Genomic DNA, 25,692 nt, shown 5'->3' on the forward strand with positions numbered 1-25,692 from the left:
AGATGTGCCGCTTTATTAGCTGGAACTGATGCCTTTTTTGTTTTTTAATGGTTAATGGATCATTTACTGATGCTTTATGATCAGTTATAAGCTATTAATAAGAGCAGATGTGGGGTTTCCAAGTTGTGGAAAATCGTCATCCAGCATTTCATTTGCCTTTTTCTTTTCATCTGGTGCTTTATTTATTAGTAAGTGCCACTTTCATCTAAACCAAAATCCATTTATTAACAACTTATTAACATCAACTTATAAAGTGGTTGAACAGTCCACTTGAGGGGACTTGCTGATGAATTAAAGAGCTGTCTAACAGTATATGTAGCCTACATAGTTTAAGGCTAAAGCAACAACTCGCATGCGACGAGAGCAGATTTTGTGTTACGCTGAATCAACCTCAAGCACAACGTACATTATAATTGTATATTTCATGACCAAATCAGTTTTGTTTTTCAAATACCGACTGCTAGGTATTCTCTCCTAACAATAGCCATGCATTTTTTTTTTTTTGCAATGAAACTCATTCATTTTCCACCACCACCCATACGCACAATCAGAACATGATTTATCATAAACTAGCGCCAGACTGCTGTGCTAATTATGGTGTGTCAGAAATAAACCTGGAGTATTAAAGCCACTTGAATATTAATGGACGTGTTAAAGCGGAATCACATTTATTTCCTTCCTGGGTCAAGTACTGAAAAGAAACAACATTGTTGGAAAGACCATTATTCAAATGAGAGTGCACAGTCCTTAATAAAAATCAGCCCAACCATTAACTTCTGTTTTAACACAGCCCAGTAATTTTGTTTCCAACATTTGTAGACATGATTGACTGTGATGTTCCTGTCTATTGTGGTGCATGTAAATGTGGCCCCATCCATATTTCCCAAAAAGCCTAATTCAGGACCTTAAAAGGCTTCAAATAAAGATAAATTAGGGTTACCATGTTGCCTTAATCTGAACTAATGCCAGCTAAAACCGAAATGAGTGCCCAAGAGTGGTTTTATCATTCACTGTTTGCACCATTCAGTGTGACAATGCTGATATGGAGCAAGGATTCACCTGTGAACCCACACATATGGCAGTGATTTTTTTGTTTCCTAAATGTCCTTGGATAGAGAGAAGAAAGTGTGGGATGGATTTTCGGATCATAGTTCACTTAAAACACACATTTTTACACGCTTGTATTTTTGAAATCCTCCTGCCTGAACCTGTGCGACCTTGGTATTAACGAACTTTGGGATCACCTCGCCGGGGTTAAGGAATGTGTTTTGTTTTTGTTTTTTTTCTCAAAACAACTTCTTAAAATGTTGTGCAGTTTAAAGGTTTTTTTTTTTATTTTTTATTCACACCATTAGATTAAATGAAAAGATAATTCTCAATACCTAATGCATCATTCAAAGATGTAGTTTGACATTTTTGCTAAGATGATGATACGAACACTGATACCGCTCTCCTGCCTGCGCATTAAGTTACACCCAGCAGCCGGTTAGCTCATCACAAAGACTGGAAAGAGAGGAAAACACAAATGTAACACATACATTTTCTTTACGCTAAGCTAACAGGCTACTTGCTGTAGTTTCATATTTACTGTACATACACGAGAAAGGTATTAATCTTATCATATCATTGTTAGCAATACAGCAAATATGCATAGTTACAGAAATCTTGAACTATCCCTTTAAACACTATCTATCTATCCATCTATCTCCATAGCGATATCTATATATGTATATCTATCTATTTCTATAGTGATATCAATCTATAACATTTCTAAACTAAACCATTAATAACCAGGTCTTTGTAATCAATGCACTATGTAATCAATCCAAGCTTATAATAAATAAATCAAGTGTTGTGATGCTATAAATGAGCTATGTGATGATAAATCGACGGATTTAAACATGAAAAAGGCCATTGCTTATGACATATTATGGCTGAGTGAGTGTTGGATACCTGATATCTTTAAAACATTATGCTTAAAATGAATGAAAATTATGTCTGCATCAACTGCAATTTGACAACTTTTTTTTTTCTTTCTTTTTTTTTTCTCTTAATTTCTCCCCAGACGCTTTGAAAACAGAGATGATCAAAGAAGCAGGGATCCATCTTGACACAACACCCTCTCATCTTGCCTCTAAAGGCAGCTCACATTGAATGGACAGATTAAAAAACATTGCTGCCATGTGAGATACAGACCAGCACTCACAGTCCATAATTATTAGCCTGATGATTGCACACGAGTGTTTTTGGATGTTGCATCTGGCTCCGCGGATGATGGAAGTTGTTGTATGTATCCACCCGCATTTTCCTGGCTGTCAAAAATTGCATTCTGAGAAAGCAGTACTCCTCTCATCAAGAGTCATAATTTACTTGTCAAAGCAGGAGTCCTCTCAGCATGCGGGAGGCTCCCTGGGGTTATAATTGCGAGATGGTTTGGTTCTCCTGAAATACCTCCAGTCAAGACGGAGCACAGGCCTGCTAGTCAGGCTTTGTGTACTCTTCCTTTTTAAAAAGTAGCCATTTACACAGAAAATTGTAAAACACGGTTTAAAAAAATATATTTGACTATCTTCACTATACTTTCACCATCAACTCCTTGTCATCAGTGACTTTCAACACTGATTACTCAGGCAGCTCCACACTGACACAAGGTCCCCATCTTGTGGAAAAAGTATGAAAGTCTCCCTGACGCCAGTGGTGACAGCGCAGGTCAGATGAGGTTTGTCTGAAAAATCATGTTGGGGTTGCGGCTCATTCGGAATCTTAAATGACTGTTTTTGAAGTAATAATTCATTTATGAGTGTTTACATGAATCATTCAGTAAGCAGGATGTTAAATGCAATGCTCGAGAGTAAAGTATTTGAGGTACTTCCACTTGTATTTTGTATTTTCTGCTACTTTGTACTTTTGTTTTACTAAATTTCAAAGTAAAATATTATATTCTTACTCCACTACATTTATTTGACAGCTGTAGTTACTGGTTACTTTTCAGATCCGCATTAAAAAACACATGATAGGCTTATAAAATACAATATGTTCTTCAAGATTAAACCAGTTTTTTTTTTTTGGCTTATGACACTAACAGTGGCCCCTTGTAATTTTTCAGACGTTTTAATTGTTGGCTGTTTAACCAAAGAGTGATTTCCCCTCTAAACTTCTCAGATGGTTTTACTTTTGATATTTTTTTGATGCCCAAAGAGGTTAATGTCTCCAATATTTCAACAAAAAACCACGTTGAGATCCACTGGACTAAAATTGTTATTGTTAAAATTCAGTACTTTTACTTGCGATTGGGGATTTTTACACAGTGTTATTAATACTTTTGCATAAATTAAAAGATCTGAGTACTTCTTCCTTAAATTTATTAGACGATATTCACATGACGACATGAAAAAACACAGTATTTACACAATAAATTCAGACACAGTCTGATCACAGAGCTACACCAAACACTGCTCCCTGTTGTTCAAAGCCACTATTTCCTCCATCTTTTCAAACAGTCCTTCAATCACAGAGTTGGTTCTCTTGCTGGTCAGCACATGGTACCTGCCGCCACATCTCTCTACGAGCGCCATCAGCTCCCCGTTCCTCAGGATGTGCTGCTCTGCGCTCACCCCTAAAGTTTCCCCCCATGTGAACAACACCAAGGCGCGCTGCCAGATCTCTTCCCCAAGCAAACTCATGTGCTCCTCCACAGCTCTCCTGTACTTCTGCGTGCAGGTTAAGAAGGCCGGCATGAGCAGGAGGACGACGTGAGGTCCCGGGTGACACCAGGAGATGCTGTCGCGAAGGCTTTTCCTCAGCGATGTGTTTGTTGGGTCCGGTCCATCTCGCCACCTCAAACCTAGCGGCTCTACAACCGCGAGGTGTCTCCCGGCAATCTGACCTCTCCAAGACCTGAAGGTAGATCCATCGAGTTCAGACGCTTCCCCACCCAGGATGGTGACTCCAGCGGGGGAGCGAGATGACCAGCACTCCCCTAACACCATCACTCTGAAATCCAATCCAGGAGAGTCTTTGTGGTTTGAGCGTCTTTGACCGCGACTCTGAGAAAACAACCTCATATCCCCGATGACCTTTTCCATTTCCAGGTGCCCTCTGCCTTTTTTCCCTTCCTTAAAATCAGCCTTGTCGATCTCTTTTAGTGTTTCAAGATGACAGTTATTGCTCTCCGCGGCTGACAATGCAGTTTTCGTTGTTTGATCCTCCCCATTCTTTGTCCTTTCTGACTCTCTTCCTCTTCCTCTTCCCCTCCTCTCTCTGACCTCTTGGCATCTCATATGGATGTCGTCTCCTGAGCTTCCAACTGCAGCTTCCAGACTGAACGCACTCACCTCGTTGACTCTCATGTTGTCGTCAACCTCATGTCGTCCGTTCTCCAAATCCCTTTGCTCCCTCTCACGCAATCCTGCCTCTCTGGCTTCGAGACTCTGCTCCCAATCGTTGAGTCTTTTGAGGGAGATCTTTAAGTTTTTCTCTTTTTGGTGAAGTTCTTCTTTCAGTGAAGCCAAGTCTCTCCCCATTTCGTCTAACTGCTGAGTCGTAGAGTTTACATGCTCGTTTCGTATCTGCAACTCCGACTTCCAGTTGATCAACTCCTGTTCTTCATTTTTTAAATAGTGCTCCCTATCTTTTAGCTCTTTCCCCTGGTCCTTCAGACCTCTTACCTTCTTCTGAAGGTCTTGACCGTGACAGCTTAACTCTTTCTGTTTCCCTTCCAGAGCTTGAAGCAAGCTTTCTAGCTCCCTCTCCTTTTTCTCAATAATCTGCGCTTTCACTCTCACATCTTGCTCGCACTGATCTCTTCCCTCTTGCTCTTGTTGTTGTATCTCTAGATTCACTTCCAGTTTTCTAAGCTCTTGTTCCTTACTTTCCAGCTTTTCTTCTTTTTCAACAAGTTCTACCTCTTTCGCATCTAACTTACTTCCTCTTTCGCTCAACTCTTCTTCGTTTCTACTCAGCTCCTGTTCCCTTTGCCCTACTTCTTTTTCCCTTTCCAAGAATTTCTGTTCAATCTCTTCATCCTTAATTCTGAACTCATTTTGTTTCTCCTCCAGCTGCCTCTCAAAATGCTCTCTCTGCTCATTCATCAGCGTTTTCGCCTCATCGTCCCTCTCCTTCATCCTTTCTATCTGTACTTGCAGTTTGTCATTTGCCTCTTTAAGTTCCCTGACCTCCAGATCTTTCTCTTCAAGAACACTTTGGATTTCAGATTCTTTGCTCTTTGCCTGCTCTTCACATCCCCTGAGATGTTTCCTAACTTCTTCTTCACTCTCCGTCTTCAGCTCCTCATACTTTATTTTAAGATTGTCCGCCTCCTTTCTCATCTTCTCATTTTGCTCCTGCAGCTCCTCAACTCTCTTGCGACTTTGTTCGTATTTCTCGGTAACGTTCGAAATACTTTGCCGACTTTCCTCCTCCAAAAGACTTAAAGCGTCGTCCTTCTCCTTTGCCAGTGATTCTATGTTCTCATTTCTTCTTGCAATCTCCTTTTCGTATTCCTGGATCATGCTCGTCATCTCCCTTTCCATCTTGTTGGTGAGATCCTTCAGTTCGGACTTTGTCTGCTCGATCGTTAGCCTCAGTTGGACGATCTCTTTCTCGTTTTCTCTGTCTCTTTGCCTCAGTTGCTCAAGCTCCGCTTCTTTCTCCTGCAGTTTTTCCGTAATTTCACTATCTTTCTTCTTCTCCTGCTCTGTGTGACGTTGTTGTATCTCAGTGATACTGGAGGTCTGGATTTGATTGGTTTCTTTCAGATCTTCAATTTCTTTTAGGTAGTTTGCACATGTCTTTTTTGCCTCATCCACCTCACCGTCTCTCTCTGCAAGAAGACACTTTGCTTGTGTTATTTCTTTAGTTTTTGCATTGATGATTTCTATCAGCTTGTTCATCTCGTTTTCTCCTCTCTCATCCTTCTTCTTCTGCTCTTCCGTCCATCTCATCTCCCTGGAGTCGGCCTGCTGTTTAATGCTTTCAATCTCACTTTCCTTTTCTTTTACCATTCTCTCCATTTCATTTAAAAGCTGCTCTTTCATCTCCTCCATCTCCCTCTCTCTGTCTAGCAGTCGCTGCTCTGCCTCTTTCTTTTGGTTTAGAATAATTTCTCCTCTCTCGTCTTCTTTCCTTTGCAGGATCTCTTCGATATCCTTTAAAAGCTGGTTCAACTTTTCTATCACTCGCTCTTTTTCTTCCAGTTTTTGCTCCATCTGTCTCTTGTGATTTAATTGATCCCTTTCTCTTTGTTCAAGTTGTTTTAAATGTTCTTTGGTCGCCTCTATTTCTCTTTCTTTTTCTTCCAGTCTTTGCTCTGTTTCTTTCTTGTTCTTTACGTGTACTTTTTCTGCCTCTTCTTTTTGTTTCAGTTTCTCTTTCATCTCTTTGACATTTACTTTCATCTCCTCAATTTCTCTTTCTCTTTCTTCCAGTGTTTGCTCTGTTTCTTTTTTGTAATTTGTGTGATCCATTTCTTTCTCCTCCTTGTGTTGCAGCTTTTTCTTCAGATCTTTGACACTCAGTTTCACCTCCTCAATCTCCTTTTCCTTTTCCTCCACCTTTTTCTCCATCTCTTTCTTGTATCTTTCTTTTTCTTTTTCACTTTCGTGCATTTTTTCTTTAATTTCATCAATGTGCTGACGTTTTAACTCCTCTGTTAGTCTGTCTTTCTCTTGCAGTTTTTCCAAAATGTATTTTTTATTGGATTGATGAATCATTTCTTTCTCTTTCTCATTCTCTAGCACTTTTTCTTCTATCTGTGCAGCATATTTTTGTTCTAACTCTCTTATCTCTGTTAGTCTTTCCTGCAATTGTCTCTCAGTTTCTTTTGCAAACTGCTCTTTCAGCTCTTCAGTGTCTCTTTTTCTTTCTTCTTCCATCTCCTTCATTTTTTCCAGGTACTGTTGTTGGACTCTTTCTACAGCTTCCTTGTTTTCTTTCATTTTTCTATCCATCTCATCCTGCTGTTCAGCTCTCCTCGCCTCCATCAGTTTTTCCATTTCATTCGTTTTTCTTGCCATTTCTTCCCGATGCTGAAGTTTTAAAGCTTCTATTTCATTTCCTTTCTCTTGCATCTTCTGTGCCACTTCTTTTTTGTGATTTAGATTAATCAGTTCCTTGTCTTTTTCGTTTTCTAGCATTTTTTCTGTTATTTGGGCGTGATACATTTGTTCTAGCTCAGCTATCTCTTTCTCTTTCGCTTGCTTATGTTCCTCATTTTCTTTTGCAAACTGCTCTTTCAGATCTGTAATCTCTCTCTGGTTTTCTTGCTGTATGTTCCTAATTTCGTTCTCATGCCGTTGTTTGATGCTTTCCATATCATGTGCTTTTTCTTTCAAATTCTGATCAATCTCTTCTCGATGTTGAACTTTTGTTCTCACCATCATTTGTTCTTTCTCACTGATTTTTTTGGCGATCTCCTCCTGATGCTTCACCTTCATGTCTTGTATTGCTGTTTCTTTCTCTTGCGTTTTTCTCTCTATCTCTTTCTCGTGCTGTGATTTCATTTCGTCAACTTTCCTTTCCATTTCTTTTTCATGTTGTTTTACATTATCGAGAGTTATCTGCTTTTCCTCCGAGGCTTTCTTTCTCAGCTCATCCTTCTCTTTGTCTTTTTCAAACAGCTTTATTTCCATCTCTTCTTTTAGTTTTTCTTCCAGCTTTGTCATCTCTCTGTTATTTTCTCGTTCTTTTCTCTCAAGAGCATCATCATAGTGTCTTTTTGTCTCGTCCATTTCTGCTTTTAAAGAATCAACTTTTTCCATCCACTCTGCTCTTTCTCTCTCCTGCAGCTTTACAGTTTCCTCCAATTTTTCCACTTTTTTCCTCCACTCTTGTTTCTCCGCTCTAATGGCGTCCTCCCTCTGTTTTCTCTCATGTTCATTTTCTACACCGGCACGTTCGAGGTCGAGCAGTTTCAGTTGCTGCTCGTCAATTCTTTCTGTCAGCTCCTCAATCTCTCTCTCTTTTAGCTCCAGGTTAAGCATCACCTCGTCCCTGTCTCGTCTACTTTGGTTTAGTGCTACGCGGATTCTCTCGTTTTCTATGCCCATATCCTGAATTTCTCTCTCTTTATCCTCAGTCAGCCATTGTATCCTGTCCTCTAGTTCGCCAATATCATTCTTCCTTTCCCCGAGGCTCCTCCTGTCCTCATCCTCCTCTTCTTCCCTTTGAATGTCAGCCTTCCCAGGTGATTTTACCTTCTTCCTCCTATCAAAGAACCATCTGATGCTCTTCATCTCTCTGTCTCTCATATTCTTCAACTCCACCTCCTGACGAAGCATCTTATCTCCCACGTCCTTCAGGCGCTGGTTGAACTTTTCGTTCCTTTGTCGGCTCAGATCCCTGACCTCCTGAACCAGACAGGAGAAAGCCTCACACCTGTTTGTTGTCGCCATCTTTTCCACTTTTTCCAGGAGCTCTGTCACCTTAGTGGAGCCTCCACTTCCTCTTCCTCCTCCATCTACACTGCTGATGACATGGTACCTGCTCCTGCATTTGTCCAGCAGCCACTGCAGGTCTCTGCCCCCACCCTGGACGTGCTGTTCAATATCCACCCCCTCTCGCAGCTGATCGCCGTGGGTGAACAGCAAGATTGTGTGTCTCCACACACCCTCGCCCAAAAGCTCCAGATGTTCCCTCACATGTCCCACCGTCACCAGTGTGTCCACTCTCAGAGTCAGCAGGAGTGCGTGGGGCCCTGGTGGACACAAAGCCACACTACCCACAATTTCCCTCTTCACCCTCTCCGGTGTAGCACCCGCCACACCTGCCTCCCAGCCCGGTGTGTCCACCACCGTCACCAGCCGCGCAGCCACCTCTGCTTGCTGACGGAAGCACTCCTCTGTTACTGCCCCGGCTTGGAAGAAGCCTGTTTTCCCGAGGATTGTATTCCCAGCAGAACTCTTTCCAGTTTCGCGCTCACCCAGGAGAACCAGCCTGACCTCGGGGAGACGTCGGGGAGCCTTGGAGAAAGACTGATGAGCATCGAGCTCGGAGCCCTGAGGACCATCACCTGGCAGGGACAAAGGTGCAGATTTTCAGTGAGTCAGTCAGTCAACTATTTCGTGTTTTGATGAAATAAGTGAAATTAGATGATACAGAAAATATCAAGATATAAGACTAAAGTAATGAGGTTAAATGAGGCTAAAGAAGCTCTGTAGAGCGGCCCATTCAAATTACAGTCTCGTCCATTTGATTTAGTATTACAATAAAAAAAATACTGATTACATGTTTGTGTTATATTTACATATTCCAATAAAGATGCATTCAACATGTTTTGGAGAATCCGATTAAGCTGCATGGCACCGAACACTGTCTGCGCCTTATTATGAAATGAAATGATTGCATGTACTTGAGAGGACTTGAGAAGTTCTACAAATCAAACAGACTGAAGAACTCACTTGTGAGAGCTGCTTTGATGGTCCCTCTCTGCATCTGTGCCTCCATCTGCCTCTGTTTCTTCCTCCTCTCCCTCGCTCTCCTCTTCCCGTCTGCTTCCAAACCCAGCAGCACTGTGTTGTCCATCTCCAGATGACTGTTTCCACCTTCCTTCGCCTCCACCATCTGCTCCAGCTTCCTTATCAGCTCTTTGACCTGCGTCCCGTCTCCTTTGCTGCGATTGTTCACAACATGGTATCTGTTCCCACACTTCTGGAGGAGTCTCTGGAGAGGTGGGCCGCTGGTCAGAATCCGTTGCTCCATGGTGGTGAGGCCCAGTTCGTCTCCCCTGGTGAACAGCAGCATGGTGTGCTGCCAGACTCCTTTTCCCAGCGGCTCCAGGTGCTCCTCTATCTCAGAGATGTAGGCGTCAGTGACTGAGGCGCAGGACCGAACCACCAGGAGCACAGCGTGGGGTCCAGGAGGACAAAGCGATACACTCCGTAAAGTTTCTCTCCTCACCCAGTTGGGGGTGCTGTTGAGCGGGTAGTACCACTCCCACCCAGGTGTGTCCACCACTGTGACTTTTCTCGCTGCCACGTCAGCTCGTCTTTTCACGCACTCCTCCGTGGGCTTCCCGCTCTCGAACCCTCCCACTCCTCCCAGGATGGTGTTGCCTGCCGCGCTCTTCCCGGTTCCTTTCCTGCCCAGGAGGACCAGTCTGAGTTCTGGGAGAGCAGGAGGGACGCTGGTTGAAGCAGGAGGGCGTCTGGAGTCCATTGCAGCTTGCAGACTCTCATCTGTGAAGAAAGGGAGAAGTACTTCCTCAGTGCACCGCACCGGATAAGCTGAATGACACAAAACACAGAGTCACAGAGCAGTCAGACGTCTAGTTTCTGCTTTATACTTGAATTTATTCAGTTTTTTTTACTGTCTTATCTCAAGAACTGAAACTAGATGATTATATTTTTCTTGTCAAATATTTATTTATTTATTTTTTAAAATGTTTTTATTATGAAATTCCTCAACGTACAATTACAACTTGCTGTCAGAAAGTACAAACTTGTATTATTCTCTTTGCTGTAGCCAAAGCTAATTTCAGATTTTACAGAACTTAAATAAACAAATAATGGAAGAGCTCAACAATACACTCACCACCATTCGCCACGGTGACTCGACTGCTGTTCTCATCTGTCGTGTCCATCGCCTCTCTCTGTCCACTTTTCTTCCTCTTGTGCCTCTTCCTCTTTTTGGTTTCCTGTGCGACCTTTAAAGGAAGAATTTCTTCAGCGTCATTGTGAAAGAGAACAGAAACACTCTTGATAGTTATTTGATTTAAAACGAGGATCCGTGCTGCACAAGCTGCAGACAGAAAGTGGAAAGTTTTCCGTGTCATGTGACCCACCTGTGGTTTTCTAACGTATGCTCAATGAAGATGACAGGAAGTTAAGAGGTGGCACAGTGAGGCTTTTATGACACAGTTGAATATGCACATGCTTCCAAAACACACCAGTGCATACATGCATGCTGCACGCAGCTGCAAGGATTCATTCATTCATGCACATGTTGTACATACACAGAACAAATGGCTGAAACACACATGCAGGCTTCATGTTGAGAGCTGCAGAGCTCTTTACCGTCAGACACTGTCCTGTGGTAAATGTGTGGCAGCTCTGTTTCCTCTCCCAGCAAGCAAATTCATACAGAGCTAACTTTGCCTTGTGGTGAAGAGTTCCTTCCTCACATCGCATTGTCTGCGTGCTTGAAAGGACAGTGTGACTTCAGTGAGAAAACAGCGCAGAGAAGTCGGTTTTATACAAAGTGCAAATGAAATGAAATACCTGCAGTGGAGTGTTTTTCGAAAAAAATGAAAAACTCTTAATTTTGTGATGAAAATTTCCCACAGTGTAGAAGCTGAAAGAAACATGAGCGTCGAATGAGGAAGAACATCTGGCAATAAGTTTATCTGAGCATCAAAGTACACACTGTATGTTCCTTCATTTATTGACTGTTACATAATGAAATCATGATTCTCACAAACGGCAGTTTGTCACAATGTCCATTTAGTAACTGTTCTTGAGTTTTTGATCATATCGCATGATCTTCACCATTTGATATGTTGATTTTCATGGTCAAGAATGAACTTTTAAACTCGTCTTTTGAACCAGAATGGACGAGAAGTTAAAGTGCTCCGACAGAATGAAGATTTGAGCATCTACACTTCAGCTGGTGAGGACGATGATGTACAATAGAAAGATCCAGAACAGCTACTAAATGGACCTCGACCTTGGTGAGATTATTTTTTCCAATTACTCAAATTGCATGGCAAAACGTGTTTATGTGTTCAGCATTATGTAGTGAAAGGATTAAGTCCAATATTTTGTACTTCGCTCCATCAGTTCTGGTTTTGTGGTATTTGTGTCGTACAGAAAATACTAAATCAACACCAAAACAGAACAAAACAGAACAGCTAATGATAGATGAAGTCTGTGGTTGTAACTCATCGTAATCTAAAATAGAGATACATGTGTTTTGTAACAGACGTCGCATTGTGTGAAGAGCCAGCATCCTTTCATCATGCTTGTGGTCAGAGCTGCTTGCTGTCACCGCCACACCTTGGCTGTGTGGCGTCCCTGGCTGCATACATGGTACAACACGTTCTCATGTCCAGCCCAGTGAGTCCCACGAAAACACACACACACACACACACACGCACATTAGATCACGTCCTTTATGATTCACCCTTTCCTTCAGCACCAGTCAGGGTTAATAAAAACAAACCCTGTTTATGGAAAGGACTGAATCAGCCGCGCTGATTTGGCGCCATTAACCCAAGCGGAGTTGTTTTGAGGCCTGTTAAGTGTTTGGTGAATATTAACATGATGGATGCCTTTTCACATGTGTGAGGCTTTTTGTAAATGTCAAATGAATTACTTTTTTATTGGACTCCCTGCAGCACTTCCCTCCCCAAATGTGAGGCTGCCTGGCATCTAAAAATCTCCATATGATGAATAAAAAACAGACCCCCCCCCCCCCCCCACCACCACCACCACCATCACCATCAGCACTGAAGCTCACAGTTATTCTTTTTAATGTAACATATACATTCGACTTGGCCTTTACTGATCAGTTTGTCCCTAAAATTAACTGGTCGATCAGGAAGATAACGCTAGTGGTGGAAATGGGAGCCACGGAAACTTGCAGTGGTGTGTGTGTGTGTGTGTGTGTGTGTGTGTGTGTGTGTGTGTGTGTGTTTGCACATGTGTTACAGACTTAGAATCAGGTCTGAAGTGAAGGTTGTACACACACCTCTGCTTCAGAGGGAAATTAAACTCTTTTATGTTCTTGTACTGGGTCGTGCTGATGGAAACTCTTGGTCGCAGCAGATGATTGAGGGGAATCTGTTGCACTGGCTCTTCAGCAGAGGGACTTTTTGTGTCCTTTATTGTGTTTGGACTCATTTCTTGCTCTTTACTACTCCTTCAACACCGTATCACTGCCAATTTGGAAAACTGTATACATGCTAGAGTGGATGCAGAGAGAGTGGTCTGAGTATCAGAGGAAGTAACGCAGGTGTAATGATACGAGCAGTGAAGCTGTAGCAGGAAAGGTGGCAGCAATACATGTAGTAATATTGGCACGAACAGTAAAAGTAATAGAAGTATAAAGTCATTTTAACTCCAATCATGATCTGTCCCTAAACCAAACTTTAACCACAGCGTTGCCACGATATTCGACCGTGATTTGTGACATGATGATTTCCTGTCAAGAGAGGCGTCCAATGGGTAAACGCCTCTCTGCGTTGCCCCTCTGCAGTGGAGTTGTTTGATTTGGAGGACTTGTTGCATAATTGGCTATTTATTAAGAACAAAAACCAAAACCACGACCAGAAGCCAAACAACCCAGCGGTGAAGCGCTGGGAGTGTCCTTCACCATGGAAGCAATAACACAAACCGAAAACCAACCCTTAAAATAAAAACACTGCGCTGGTAAATAAGTAATGACAAACCACAGCACCATCAAAAGTGAGTGGACGGCCAGCACACCAAACACACCTGTGACCGGAATTCAAACAGAACTAAAATGAGCAGAACTACAAAGAACGCTGAGATAAATAACGCTTAGATCAACAATAGTGAAACCAACATACTGAAATAGAGATCAGTCAGCGCTGCGCCTGTGAACAAACAATTACAAATCTGAGCGCAAGATAAACATGAATCATTGGCAATACTAAATGAATACATCACATACCCTATGTTGCACAATGTTACAGACAATTTTTCTTTTCAGCTTCTCAGAATTGAAGCACTGGCACATTTACAATAATAATGAATTTAACAAGAATAGCAATTCAGTGAGGCTTTGCTTAAGGACAGGGGTGTTAATTCGCTGACATGCAGATGTTTATCAGTCATGATGTTCTGGGTTTGAACCTGCCGACTGACCGGGGGCCACTCTGAGTGCAGTTTGTGGGTTTCCTCCTGAACTCCAGCTTCCTCCCACAGTCCAAACACAAGCAGGTTAATTCTGAATTGCCTGTAAGTGTGGATAGGAGCATGTCAGCCCCCGAACCTTGAAAGGATAAGTGGTACAGTTAATAGATGGATGTATGGATAAGTTACTACAATTCATCCTCAGGGGAACATGAATACCTGAACAACATTTCATGGCGGTTCATCCAACAGTTGTAAAGATGTTTCAGTTCAGACAAAAACAGTGAAACAAAACAAAGATGTGAAAGAAAGGGATATAGGAGTGAATTAGTAAGATTTAACATAATCATTTCATATCACTGTGTGTGTGTGTGTGTGTGTGTGTGTGTGTGTGTGTGTGTGTGTGTGTGTGTGTGTGTGTGTGTCCTCTGACAGAGACGTCTGGAATGAGACTCGATCCGTCTGTGACTTTATCTGTCTGAGCCCCATCCAGCTGTGGTTTGTGCAGAGATGGTAGATTCCACATCCTGTTCCCAAGTTGGACTGACCAGTTACACCCAAGACAACACTATTTCCCCACAGAGCGCGTGCACACGCACACACACACACACACACACACACACACACACACATATAGATCTTCCCTGCCCCTGTAGGGTATATAAGCAGGAGCAGAGGACTCCCAGTCGGAGAAGCAGCAGCAGACTGACTCCAACCAACCAACAGCAGCTCCTCTCTCCAACGGCGTCTGTGCTGCGTCCACTCTGCACCGACACACATACGAAGGTTGCATTCGTAAGTAAAAACTCTCACTTTGGTACAATTTTATTGCGCCAAGATTTGTTAGCAGTTTGGTAACTTTGTTTTGTTTATATCTTCCAGATGTGAAGATGCAAATTAATTTGCTGACACATCTGTCACCGAGTTTTGTAGTTCCAAACTATTTGGCGTAACGCCTACAAACCTTTTGTACATCACCATATGTCATGCACATTGGAGCATTTCATCATCTTTTTTTATGCACTTTTCTTTCACCAACAATTTGTTTCCATTTCCCACTCACAGTCAAACTAATAACCCAGGGGTTTTACACTGTTAGTATTTTCAGTGGTTGCAGTCAGTGTTTGCTCCTGGTCTGGTTGTTAGTCTTTCTGCATCAACAATATTGAAATGTATAGTTTTTTTGTCTCTAAATGTTTATTATATATGCAGACCTGGTCTATTTAACTCATGTTTTGCTGTGAAAAGTGGGTTTAAACAGTCAGCACAAACAGGTTGTTAAACCTCTGCCGAGGTTTCCTGCATCAGCATTTGCCAGAGCTGTGTTAAGAAACGTGTGTGTGCATACGTCACTGAATTAGAGCCCAAGAAAACGTTTTACAAGATTTGTAGCTCAGGGATGTGAAACAATTAAGTACATTCACTCAAGTAATGCACTTAAGTAGACTTTTGATTTACTTGTACTTTACTCAAGTATTTCCATTTTGTGTCGCTTTATAATTCAAAGTATTATACTTTTTATTTCAGTACATTTGCTGCTTCCATGCTAATGCATCAGAAATAACTCTAGAATATCATCACACTATGAAAGGGTGTGTTGTGTATAATGAATACTTTTACTTTTGATACTTTGCAACATCTGGCTTTAGTACTTTTGTGCTTTTAGTTGAAGATATCAGAGTGCTGTGAAAGAAGTGGCATCACCTAAGATATGTGGTGACTTTAATCAAGAAAATAGCTGTTAATAAGAATGACTGTTAGTCGTAGCCGTAGTGGAGACATGTAGTAATAATTCATCCACTACGATGGGTACATTACAAATAGTAGTAGTGCCAGTTGTTCAAGTGGAAAAGTCAGACCAAACAAGTTGTTTCCATTCAGGGTGAACCACATAAACTCAGTTAATGAAAAGAGGCTATAAAGGTGAAAACAACGAACCAAATCAACTAAAACTTACTGACTGACCTCTATGGTAATTAATCAAACTTAGCCCTGGGTGGGAACACATCAAATCCATGTAAACAAAGAGCCTCGGTGTACTCACTGTGACTCATTAAATCCACAAAACACAAAGCAACTAAAATTACAGCAACCCTTCAGCCCACATGGGGTCCACCACCTAAAACATGCTTCCAGGGGGCAGAGCGGTATTAACTATTAAACACACAACATCTGTTTTCATTACATGCTAGCAGGGGGCACAGTGTGGAGTGAGCACGTTTGTGGTACAAACACCTGCCTGAGAAAGAGGCTCACTGTTGCACAATGTGGGAGTGTGCTGGACGAGGAGAGACCTTTGAGACCATGTTCGGCTGCGTGAGTCATTTAGCACAGTGAGCACTCTGTTTTCACCTCGACCACCGGTGGCAGAGATGGACATGTGTACCCGCTGCAGGCCGGCACAGGGACAGACAGACAGACAGACAGATGACGGCACATAGTAAATACTTACACCGAAGATATGCAGATGTTTTCACAGTTACTGTATGAAAGCAGAGAAGGAGTATCAGAAAAATGCACTTAAAGAGTGAAAGATAAAAGTACTCATTATGCAAAAAAGTTATATTATAGGATTTTTTTTTGACTGTTGCATAAACTCAGCAGCACTTTATTGTTGCAGCTGGGAGAGGAAGCTCTCATTTAACAAAAAACTGTTGCCTGGTACTTTAATCTACAACAATTCATCATAGTTTTATAAGATTAACATGTTTTTATATGTAAAATCTTCTGAGGAAAAAAAACTTTAAAAAGTACTACAGTAAGTACTAAAACTTTCAATTAAATGTTAATTAATAACTGAGTAAAAAGTACATTATTTAAGAGAAGTACTCAAATACTAAAATACAATATTATAAATATGACATTTCTTTCACACATATAAGTATTAATTACCACTACTACCACCACAACACAATATCTACTACCACTGGTACTGGCTCACAGTAATACCACTGCTACTACTGCCACATCACTACTCCTGCCTCACTTATATAGTCCCTGTTCCTCTGCATGAACGCACCACTTTTATAAAGGGTTGAATTGTGTTTTTATTTCAAAACTTTTTATTTCTGTAAAAACATAACGTCACAATTACACGACATCACACCTTTGAAAACCCTGTGGGAAGGAAGGCTGCGGCTCCACGACTGGGAGTGACTCTTCTGTTTGTCAGATGTACATAACTTTGTCTTTTAATAGACATGATTAATGCTCTGGGTTTAAAACTGATGCTCCTCTGTGTGTGTGTGTGTGTGTGTGTGTGTGTGTGTGTGTGTGTGTGTGTGTGTGTGTGTGTGTGTGACCACAAACACACAAGACAATATTTGGAAAAGTGAAAATAAACACCCAACACTAAGAGCATGTTTCCTCACCAGCGTCTTACAGGAGGGGGCGTGACTGCAAACTCCCCTCTACCCCAAACCACAAGCACACATGGAAACCACTTTTCTTTGCGTTTGTCAACTTTACTTGCTCCTTCTTGAATAAAAGTTACGAGGACTCTCTCTCTCTCTCTCTCACACACATACACACACACTCTGGCGTGTTTCCACTGTATCCACAGATGTAACGCAGATGAGTGTGAGAACTGCTGGCCCACTGTGCAGGAATGAAGAGCATGATGGGAACTTGGGAGCTATTAAAAACTGCATAAAACTGGTGTACACGCAAATCTTAGACTTGACATCAAATGTTATGTTATGTAATATGTTATATTAAATACTGTGAAAACAATGGAGAAATAATGTGTCCAATACTGAAATTAACACATTGTTCTCCATCCTCTCTCCTCTTCCAGACCTGCGAGGGATCATCCACCCTGAGCTATCACCACCATGTCTGATAAAGATACCTCCCCGACTCCCTCACCTGCCCCTCCTCTACCCACCGGACCCCCTCCCAAGGTGACGAACCGCGGCCGCTCCGCAGGTCCCACCGCCAGCTCCAACTCTGACTCCACGGACATCCCCGATTTCGAGTTCTATGGTGCACCGCACCCGAGAGGAGTTCCCCCTCTGACTGGTGAGGGAGGAGTATTGTGTTGGATGTGTGTGTGTGTGTGTGTGTGTGTGTGTGTGGACAGTAATTGTATAATTATGTTTCAACAAACACATGCAATCAAATGCAAGTGGATGAAATTCCCCATGTGGGAAAGTCATTTTAAAATCATAAGGGTAAATAGTGTTACACAATAAACTCATGAATAAGAGCTTATCGTGTAACAGGCCTCCATTTTTTAATTTTTTTTTTTTTTACATAATGGAGAAAAAGTTGTTTGTCAAAGAAGCAGACAGATGTCACAGTGTGTCTTAGTTGGAGAAGATAAAGTCCTTTTCCCAGCAATGACACTTTCCAGTTCTGAGTGACTGACACGTGAATGACGTCCAAACTGGATAAGTTCTGTTCACTTCCTGCAGCGTGTCGCTAAACCACAGCCTGAGCTGCACACACACAGATATCCAGATGTGTCGGTAACTTATGAATGCAGTGTCCGTAATTACTGGAGTAAATCAGATTATCAGCAACTAACAACAAATAAATACCTGACGGGTTTCTAATAGCTAAGTTCCACAGCTGCTGACACTTCACCACTAAAAACACTTTCCAAAACTTAGTTTCTCCATCACAAGCTGTAATTTAATCACTTAAATGATCAATTGTTAATATGAGAGAGATACTTGTGACGTTAGAGGAATGTTCTGGCCTCTATATATTAGGGCAAAGGTTTAGCATAGCAGTGTATCATTAAGGTAGTAAGGCTCCTCAGGTAAAATATCATCAGGTAAAGTATGTGCACAATGACATATTCGCATCACTTCCAAAATCTGCTCTGTTTGTTTTCTGCCTGCAAAGTTTTTTGAGACATCCTGTTCCCTTCGTCCCCGTCTTCGTCCCCTTCAGAGTTTCTCGACATCAGTGGCGTGGACATGATGCGGAGGCCCGACGAGAGCAACAAGGTGGAACACCACACCATGTATTACAACTCCGACAATCTCATCGTCCGCAGAGCGCAAGAGTTCCAGGTCAAGATCACCTTCGACCGTCCCTACGATTCTGCGCGAGACAAGATTGCTTTGGAGTTTGTCATCGGTGAGCGCAGAACACTGTAGTGTTGATGGTCTTTTACAATCTGCAGAAAACAATCACACGCTTAATTCTGGATCACGTGTTCAGTCCAGTTCATGTGTTGAGAGATGGATAGACGCTTGAAATGTCTGAAGGGTTTCAAGACAACAGAAACCAAAGCGCTCTTCTTAATGTACGGAAGCTAGTTTATGAAAAATCAGCCAGGTGTGTTTGTTTCTCATAATTATACAATAGCTCGTGAAGATAAGTTTTATCTAAAAGAAATCTTCCCTTCTTTTTATCGTATTTGACAATTGATGGAAGTTAGCTCCCGTTCAGTAGTTCATATATCTAAGTATCTAGGTATTTTCTTACCACCATTTTAAGAAAAAATGTATTTTATTCTTGTCACAAGTGTTTTCACTCACTTAAATAAGCCATCGCTCGCTGTCCACCCAGGCTCCAGCCCCCAGTACAGCAAGGGCACCTACATCCCTGTCTTCGCCACGAAGGAGCGTCAGAGCTCCTGGGCGGGCCGCATCACACACACATCGGGCAACGAGATCACCATGGGCATCACTCCTGCGGCGAACTGCATTGTGGGGAAGTACCACATGTACGTTGCCGTGGCGACTACTTACGGCATCCGCAGGACCAGGAAGGAGAAAAGCCGAGACCTCTACATCCTCTTCAACCCCTGGGCCTCGGGTCGGTTTCGGGCCTCACAGTCACAACTTTTGCGTCATTTATATTGAACCATTGATACGCAACATGAAGTTTTGACTTTTGTCTCGGTTTTCACGTTGGTAAACATCCACACGACCTGTTGTTTTTCCTCAGATGACGCCGTGTTTCTGGATGATGAGAGAGAGAGGGAGGAGTGTGTGATGACCGAGATGGGGATCATCTACCACGGCGCCTACGACGACATCGCTGAGAGAGACTGGAACTACGGACAGGTAGGAGGAAAACACCAATCAACCACTCCGAAGACTCATTTACTGATTTTAAAATGTCTAATTCAACTGTTTTATCACCCCCTAGTTTAACTATGGAGTCCTGGATGCCTGTCTGTACATCATGGACAGGTCTGAGATGCCCATCACCAACAGAGGAGACCCCATCAAGGTGACCAGAAAGGCCTCTGCTATGGTAAGAAAATATTGTAGACATCCTTTTAAAACACATGAAACTGGGTTTTAGATTGATTGGATATGCAGTTAAATGTTGCATCAATACATAAAGAATATTGTTGAATAATAAAATGTACAATGTCAATGTCTTAACTTAGTGTTTTCTTTCCATAAGACTCCACTTAAACTGTGAAATGCTAATTCTTTAGCTGCCAGACTTCAGAGGAAAAGGCTTCTGGCATTTAAAAGCATAAAAGGGTTATAAGCTTATTTATTTTTATGATATTATGATTTTCGATTGCAGTCAATATGAATATGCAGAAAGGCTTATGATGTCAGTAATGTGTTGTGCTGTGTTTCATCAGAACAGTATGTCTCAAATCTGCTCTTTGCTGCACTCAGATGAACTCTCGGGATGACGACGGCGTGCTGGTGGGGAACTGGAGCGGCGACTACACCTACGGAGTGGCGCCCACTTCCTGGACTGGCAGCACAGACATCCTGCTCACCTACGCCAGCAGCAAGATGCCCGTCTGCTACGCTCAGTGCTGGGTCTACGCCGCAGTCTTCAACACCTGTGAGATCTTGAATGGATCCAAATAAACTTAAAATTCACATTTTCCCCAATTACTGATTTTTGCTTTCGTGTGGGGTGAAAATAAATTCCCTTCCTCCTTTCATGAAGGATGGTTGTTGTAAGTCTTAGGCTCCTGCACATAGGAAAGGAATAACAGAGGCACCTTTTCTCCATGTTTACAGAATTTAACCAACTCTTGACATGGCTGATACTTTGATATTTTGGGTCACTTCACTCAGTTGAGAACCTGTGGCCAGTTTTCTTTTCTGTTCCAGTCTATCCACTATTTGATTTCTGTCTTTGCCACCGTGTCCTAGTCCTGCGTTGTCTGGGTATCCCATCCCGGGTCGTCACCAACTACTTCTCTGCCCATGACAACGACGGGAACCTGAAGACTGACATCATCCTGGAGGAGGGTGGCAGGATTGACCGCAAGCTCACCAAAGACTCTATCTGGTACCACGCCGTCCTCGACATGTTCATTTCAATTTGACATTTTTAAGCTGCTGTTGTCGTGGCCTGTAAGGATTCTGCTGTTCCCGCTATTTCCTAACAATCTGGTTCATGACAAGGTGTTAAAAAAGGCGTGACAGTTCATGGCGTCAGTTTGCAATGAAATTTATTGAGCACATTCATGCTCCTCAGAGGATGAACCTTCCCATTTTGAAAATTTCCCTCTCGTGCCATTTCAGACCAAAAACCTCAAGATATCGCATAACCAATCACATTTGCTGGACACATTCAGTCTTCCACAGCTGAGCTATGATTTTAATGACCGCATGGCCTTTTCCATACAGCGCCAGGCTCAGGACAAACGTGTTTAACCCCTGTGCTACTAAAGCTATAACAGTCACATCCACAATACAGGCTGTAGACAATTTTAGGGGCATCTATTAGTAACACACAAGTTTAGATAATGATAATGTAAAATAATGTTTGTCATTGTCAGGAACTATCACTGCTGGAATGAGTGCTACATGACCAGGCCGGACCTCCCAGCTGGCTTTGGAGGCTGGCAGGTTGTGGATGCAACACCACAGGAGACCAGCGACGGTAAATAATAATAACATGAAATAGTTGCCAGCTTCATAATAACAACATATCGAAATGTGAATAAAATCATTTTCACTATATGCAATGCAAAGAATGGAGCATTGTTTTCTGTGTTTTCAGTCAGGATAAAAAGAAAATACAGTGTACTGGCACGTCAATATTTAATCTCTTCCTCCATTATCCATCAGGCATGTACAGATGTGGCCCTGCATCAGTCCAGGCCATCAAACATGGGCAGATATGCTTCCCCTTTGATGCCACCTTTGTGTTTGCTGAGGTGAATCTTTATTATTATTTCAGTGTAAATGTCAGTAAAAAAAAGTTTCTGTTGTTATTGTCTGCAGAGTCTAAGTCTACACTGTACCTGTGTACCTGTAGTTTTTCTTTGAGTTTTTGTGGAGGCTCAATCTCTCTCTCTCTCTCTCTCTCTCTCTCTCTCTCTCTCTCTCTCCCTCTCCCGACAGGTCAACAGCGACGTGGTGTTTTATTCCCGGAGAAAAGACGGGACCATGGAGCCAGTCAAAGTGAACCGGACTCATGTAGGCCGCATGGTTCTGACCAAAACTCCGGGAGACCTGACCCGCCGTGACATCACCGATCAGTACAAGTTCTCTGAAGGTTGGTGACGCCGTCCGACGCAAATGGCAGTTTTCTCTACTGCAGCCTCAGATTATGATTTACACAAACGCATGAATATATTTACCCTGATCGCAATGGCACACGGAAAACAGGAAAACAACATTTAACAGATACACTGTATAAGGATTAAGACCTTTCAGCCTGGTACTTATGTATACACTGTTGCTCATAAAGTTGGAATAAAATATTTTTTCCCTTTTTCCATGAAATGATTGTGACAATCTGATTTATTTCATTTCACCTGGGCAATTGGGAAACATAATGTAATCATTGCACCTGGTCAAAAGTGATTACTGATGCATTTAAATAGGAATAAACAGAGGATTCCAGCTTTATGGGCAACAGTATATATAAAGTATTTTGTTACTGAGGGATGAAAGAAAGTAAAACGAAAGTCCTGATATCTGCAAATATAACAGATACAGGTGATCAGGAAGGAAAACTTTTTGAAAAAACCTAAAACAAACATCGATATTTTTCCTTTTGAAATATAGAAATGTGCAAACACACTCGTTTATTTCAATCATCCAATCCAGGCAGTACAGAGGAGCGGACCGTCCTGGAAAAAGCAGATGAGTATGGCTGCAATCGAGAGAAGTCCAACCCTCCCCTGGCTGACGTGGACCTGGTCGTGCCCACCCTGGAGGTCAGCGTGGGAGACGACTTTGAGCTGAGCGTGGAGTTCATCAACCGAAGCAACCAGCAGCGCACCGTGGACACCTACATCAGCGGGAACATGGTGTATTACACCGGAGTCACCAGGTCTGAGTTCCTGTTCAGGGATCCCACCGTGGAGATCGACCCCAACCAAAGTGAGTGTTTATTTATTTACTTTTGTCTTGATCGAATAAAGCTCTGCTCTGGATCATAAATATTGTGGATCTAAAAGAAAAAACAAAAACACACGCAATTAAAAGAAAGAAGAAATTGCAGGATTGTATTTTTTCACTCTGCAGCTGTGAAGGAGTTGGTGGCAGTCAAGTCATCAAGCTACATGAGGCATCTGGTGGAACAGGCCAACCTCAACTTCATTATCACCGGGAAGGTCCAGGAGACCGGCCAGATCATCTCCACCATGAAAATCGTCGCCCTACGCAACCCCAAAATCCTTGTTGAGGTCTGAAATAATGCTCGCTGTCATTGTAAAACTTTCAACACAAATCGATCCATTTCGTCTGTTTGTACACACCCTACACGACATACGACAGCTTTGTTCAAAAGTGTCTGTTATCTACAGTCCAATCGCACAGAGCCGGCGATCCAAGGACTTCACTTCAGTTTATGAACGCAATATCTCGTGGGTTGAATTTGTGAAGTTGTTCGTATAACGAACGTCCCGTGTGAACTTCAGGTGTCCGGTGGAGGCAGAGTGAACGAAGAGATGATGGCGAGTGTGCAGTTCACAAACCCCTTCACCTTCAGCCTGGAGAGCGTCTACATTCGCATGGAAGGACCTGGGATCATGGCGCCCAAGTCCAAATACTACAGGTGAGCTCAGCACAAAAGAAATAGGTTTGTGTGTGTGTGCGTGTGTGTGTGTCAAACTCAAGATGGTGCCCTTGTCATAGCTGACACAAACCTTCAGCTGAAGTGAAAATCACTCGTTTTCATTTAAAAGCACCACTTTTCATAATGTTGCAGCGTTCATTCATCTGTTCACATCTGTGTGTAGGTTGTGTAGCACAAAAGTCTCATGATGGCCTGTAGATATTTTGCCAAATTTGCATTATAAAAGAAATCCATTACCTGAATTGAACTCCCGTTTTGATATTTAAATTACATTAAAAAAAAAAAACTGTATTTCTTTATGTAAGGGTCAGATTCTTTTTATTCATAACCACATCATGTCAATTTTCTTTCCTGAATATGCCCCAAAGAAGAAAAGGGCGTAATAATGGTACAAAATACATGCTTCACTTATACATAACTAATGTATCATTCATGTTGATTTAATGAGTGAATTCCATCTTTATATTATTATTATTATAATCATAAGAAATGTTTTGTTAAATGGGCAAGAAATCCTATTTTCTATGTAACTAATTCTAGCTAATTTGTTGGCATATAAATTAATATATGAAATAACTGTGAAGTAATGAGTCATGTATTACTAAAGCATTATTTACACCTGTGTTTTGTGCCTTAATTGCATAATGTTACTGCTTCTTGACCAACCCTGTCCTGTCGGTATCTAACTCTAACCCTTCTGTTTTCAGGATGATCCCAGGAGGCTCCTCTCTGACCTGGACCGAGTTTTTCACCCCGCAGAGGGTCGGTACCACCAGGATGATCGCTACTCTGGACTGTCCTGATCTCAGGCAGGTGTACGGCCAGGCAACCGTCACCATCAAGCCCTGAGGATCACCACGGGATCGCGGATGCTCTACTTCATTTAACTCAGTTACACTTCAGCACAAATATAGGCCTATAACATAGTTATGTAGCTGTAGGTTTACAACAGGTATAGCTTCAGCACTTATAACAACGGTTATAGTTTTAACATACTCTGCAGAGGTAGTAGTCATAACAATTGCATGTGCCTTAAGATCTTTCCAAAAAACAAAAAAAGATTTTCGTAACCTATTACACACAAGAAAGCTATGAGATTTTTTTACAATCAAGAAAGAACAGTTTCACAAACAGTGTTATCTCACATTGTTTTTTGTTCCAAAAATCGTAAGTATTTTTAGCTCCAAAGTATACAAATACACAAGTATCTCTATTTTCAAGCTGCAGTAATGGATTTCCAGCCACTAGGGGGCAGTATTACTCTGAAAAAAGTCCAGCAGACACAGAGCAACATTACCACTGGATTTCTTTTGTTTTCTTGATGAATTTTAGCCCAATATTGACTTACCTTATCTTTTCCACTAAGTTTAAAAATAAAAATATCTGGCTCTTCAGCTGATGGATGATTGATTATGTTTTCTCTCTCCGTCTGCCATTAAGGCACTGGGCAGGCAGCTTTATCAGAGCCGGGTTTTCAAATAAAGGCTTTCTGACACTGCTAGAAACATGGTTGATAAGGCCAGTGACATAGAACTAAACAGTAAATGTGCCATAAAATCAAAACAATGAGCTAAAAGATGCTAAAAAGCTCAGATGAGCTTCAGAGTTGGGTGATAATTCTCTGTGATTATGAGCGATCCATTTGATCTTTCAATTAATGTACCAAATAGTGATTTTTGCAGCTTTAACTTTAACAATTGAACACTTTTCAAAATTTACCCCCACTTTTCACATCGATTAAATTCAGATATCAACATGTCTACTCGAGTAAAGTCTTCCTCTTCATATGAAGCTATAAAATCAGTCTCTTCTCTTCTTCTTCTCTGTACAAGAACGAACACAAATATCAACCAAATAAAAGATTAACAACAGCAGACTTATGTGACGTGTTCCCTGTAACTGTGCATGT

At 41.9% G+C, this 25,692-nt stretch overlaps 2 protein-coding genes across 3 annotated transcripts; one reads left to right on the forward strand and one right to left on the reverse strand.

Annotated features, from left to right (window-relative positions):
• Positions 1–3,355: 3,355 nt before the first annotated feature.
• On the reverse strand, positions 3,356–10,576 carry LOC111235606 (trichohyalin-like). The gene is made up of 4 exons (XM_022764113.1): positions 10,528–10,576; positions 9,396–10,220; positions 7,542–9,007; positions 3,356–6,344 (listed from the first exon to the last, which is right to left on the reverse strand). The coding sequence occupies exons 1-4, from the start codon at positions 10,574–10,576 to the stop codon at positions 3,441–3,443; spliced, it is 5,244 nt and encodes a 1,747-aa protein (XP_022619834.1). The 3' UTR covers positions 3,356–3,440.
• A 3,927-nt stretch (positions 10,577–14,503) lies between these two features.
• Positions 14,504–25,657, forward strand: LOC111235622 (coagulation factor XIII A chain-like). Of its 2 annotated transcripts, XM_022764131.1 has the most exons (15): positions 14,504–14,603; positions 17,605–17,828; positions 18,708–18,896; positions 19,332–19,580; positions 19,713–19,831; positions 19,917–20,024; positions 20,408–20,582; positions 20,900–21,038; positions 21,532–21,635; positions 21,824–21,912; positions 22,100–22,253; positions 22,811–23,086; positions 23,231–23,391; positions 23,626–23,762; positions 24,491–24,632. In XM_022764131.1, exons 2-15 carry the CDS (start codon positions 17,642–17,644, stop codon positions 24,630–24,632), a joined length of 2,229 nt encoding a protein of 742 aa, XP_022619852.1. In that variant the 5' UTR covers positions 14,504–14,603; positions 17,605–17,641. The 2 variants fall into 2 exon arrangements, with proteins under 2 accessions (XP_022619852.1, XP_022619853.1); XM_022764132.1 differs by lacking the exon at positions 14,504–14,603 and having other exon boundaries at positions 17,642–17,828; positions 24,491–25,657.
• The last annotated feature ends 35 nt before the right edge of the window (positions 25,658–25,692 follow it).

The sequence above is a fragment of the Seriola dumerili genome, unplaced genomic scaffold (assembly GCF_002260705.1).
Source record: "Seriola dumerili isolate Sdu_G_001 unplaced genomic scaffold, Sdu_1.0 BDQW01000531.1, whole genome shotgun sequence".
Lineage (NCBI taxonomy): Eukaryota > Metazoa > Chordata > Actinopteri > Carangiformes > Carangidae > Seriola > Seriola dumerili.

Coding starts and splice junctions, on each gene's coding strand:
- LOC111235606 (XM_022764113.1), bottom strand. CDS start 10,576: ATGGACACGACAGATGAGAACAGCAGTCGAGTCACCGTGGCGAATGGT. Junction 10,221..10,527: donor AGTCACCGTGGCGAATGGTG/GTGAGTGTATTG, acceptor TGTGTCATTCAG/CTTATCCGGTGCGGTGCACT. Junction 9,008..9,395: donor CATCAAAGCAGCTCTCACAA/GTGAGTTCTTCA, acceptor TGTCCCTGCCAG/GTGATGGTCCTCAGGGCTCC.
- LOC111235622 (XM_022764131.1), top strand. CDS start 17,642: ATGTCTGATAAAGATACCTCCCCGACTCCCTCACCTGCCCCTCCTCTA. Junction 19,581..19,712: donor CTTCAACCCCTGGGCCTCGG/GTCGGTTTCGGG, acceptor GTTTTTCCTCAG/ATGACGCCGTGTTTCTGGAT. Junction 20,583..20,899: donor CGCCGCAGTCTTCAACACCT/GTGAGATCTTGA, acceptor ACCGTGTCCTAG/TCCTGCGTTGTCTGGGTATC.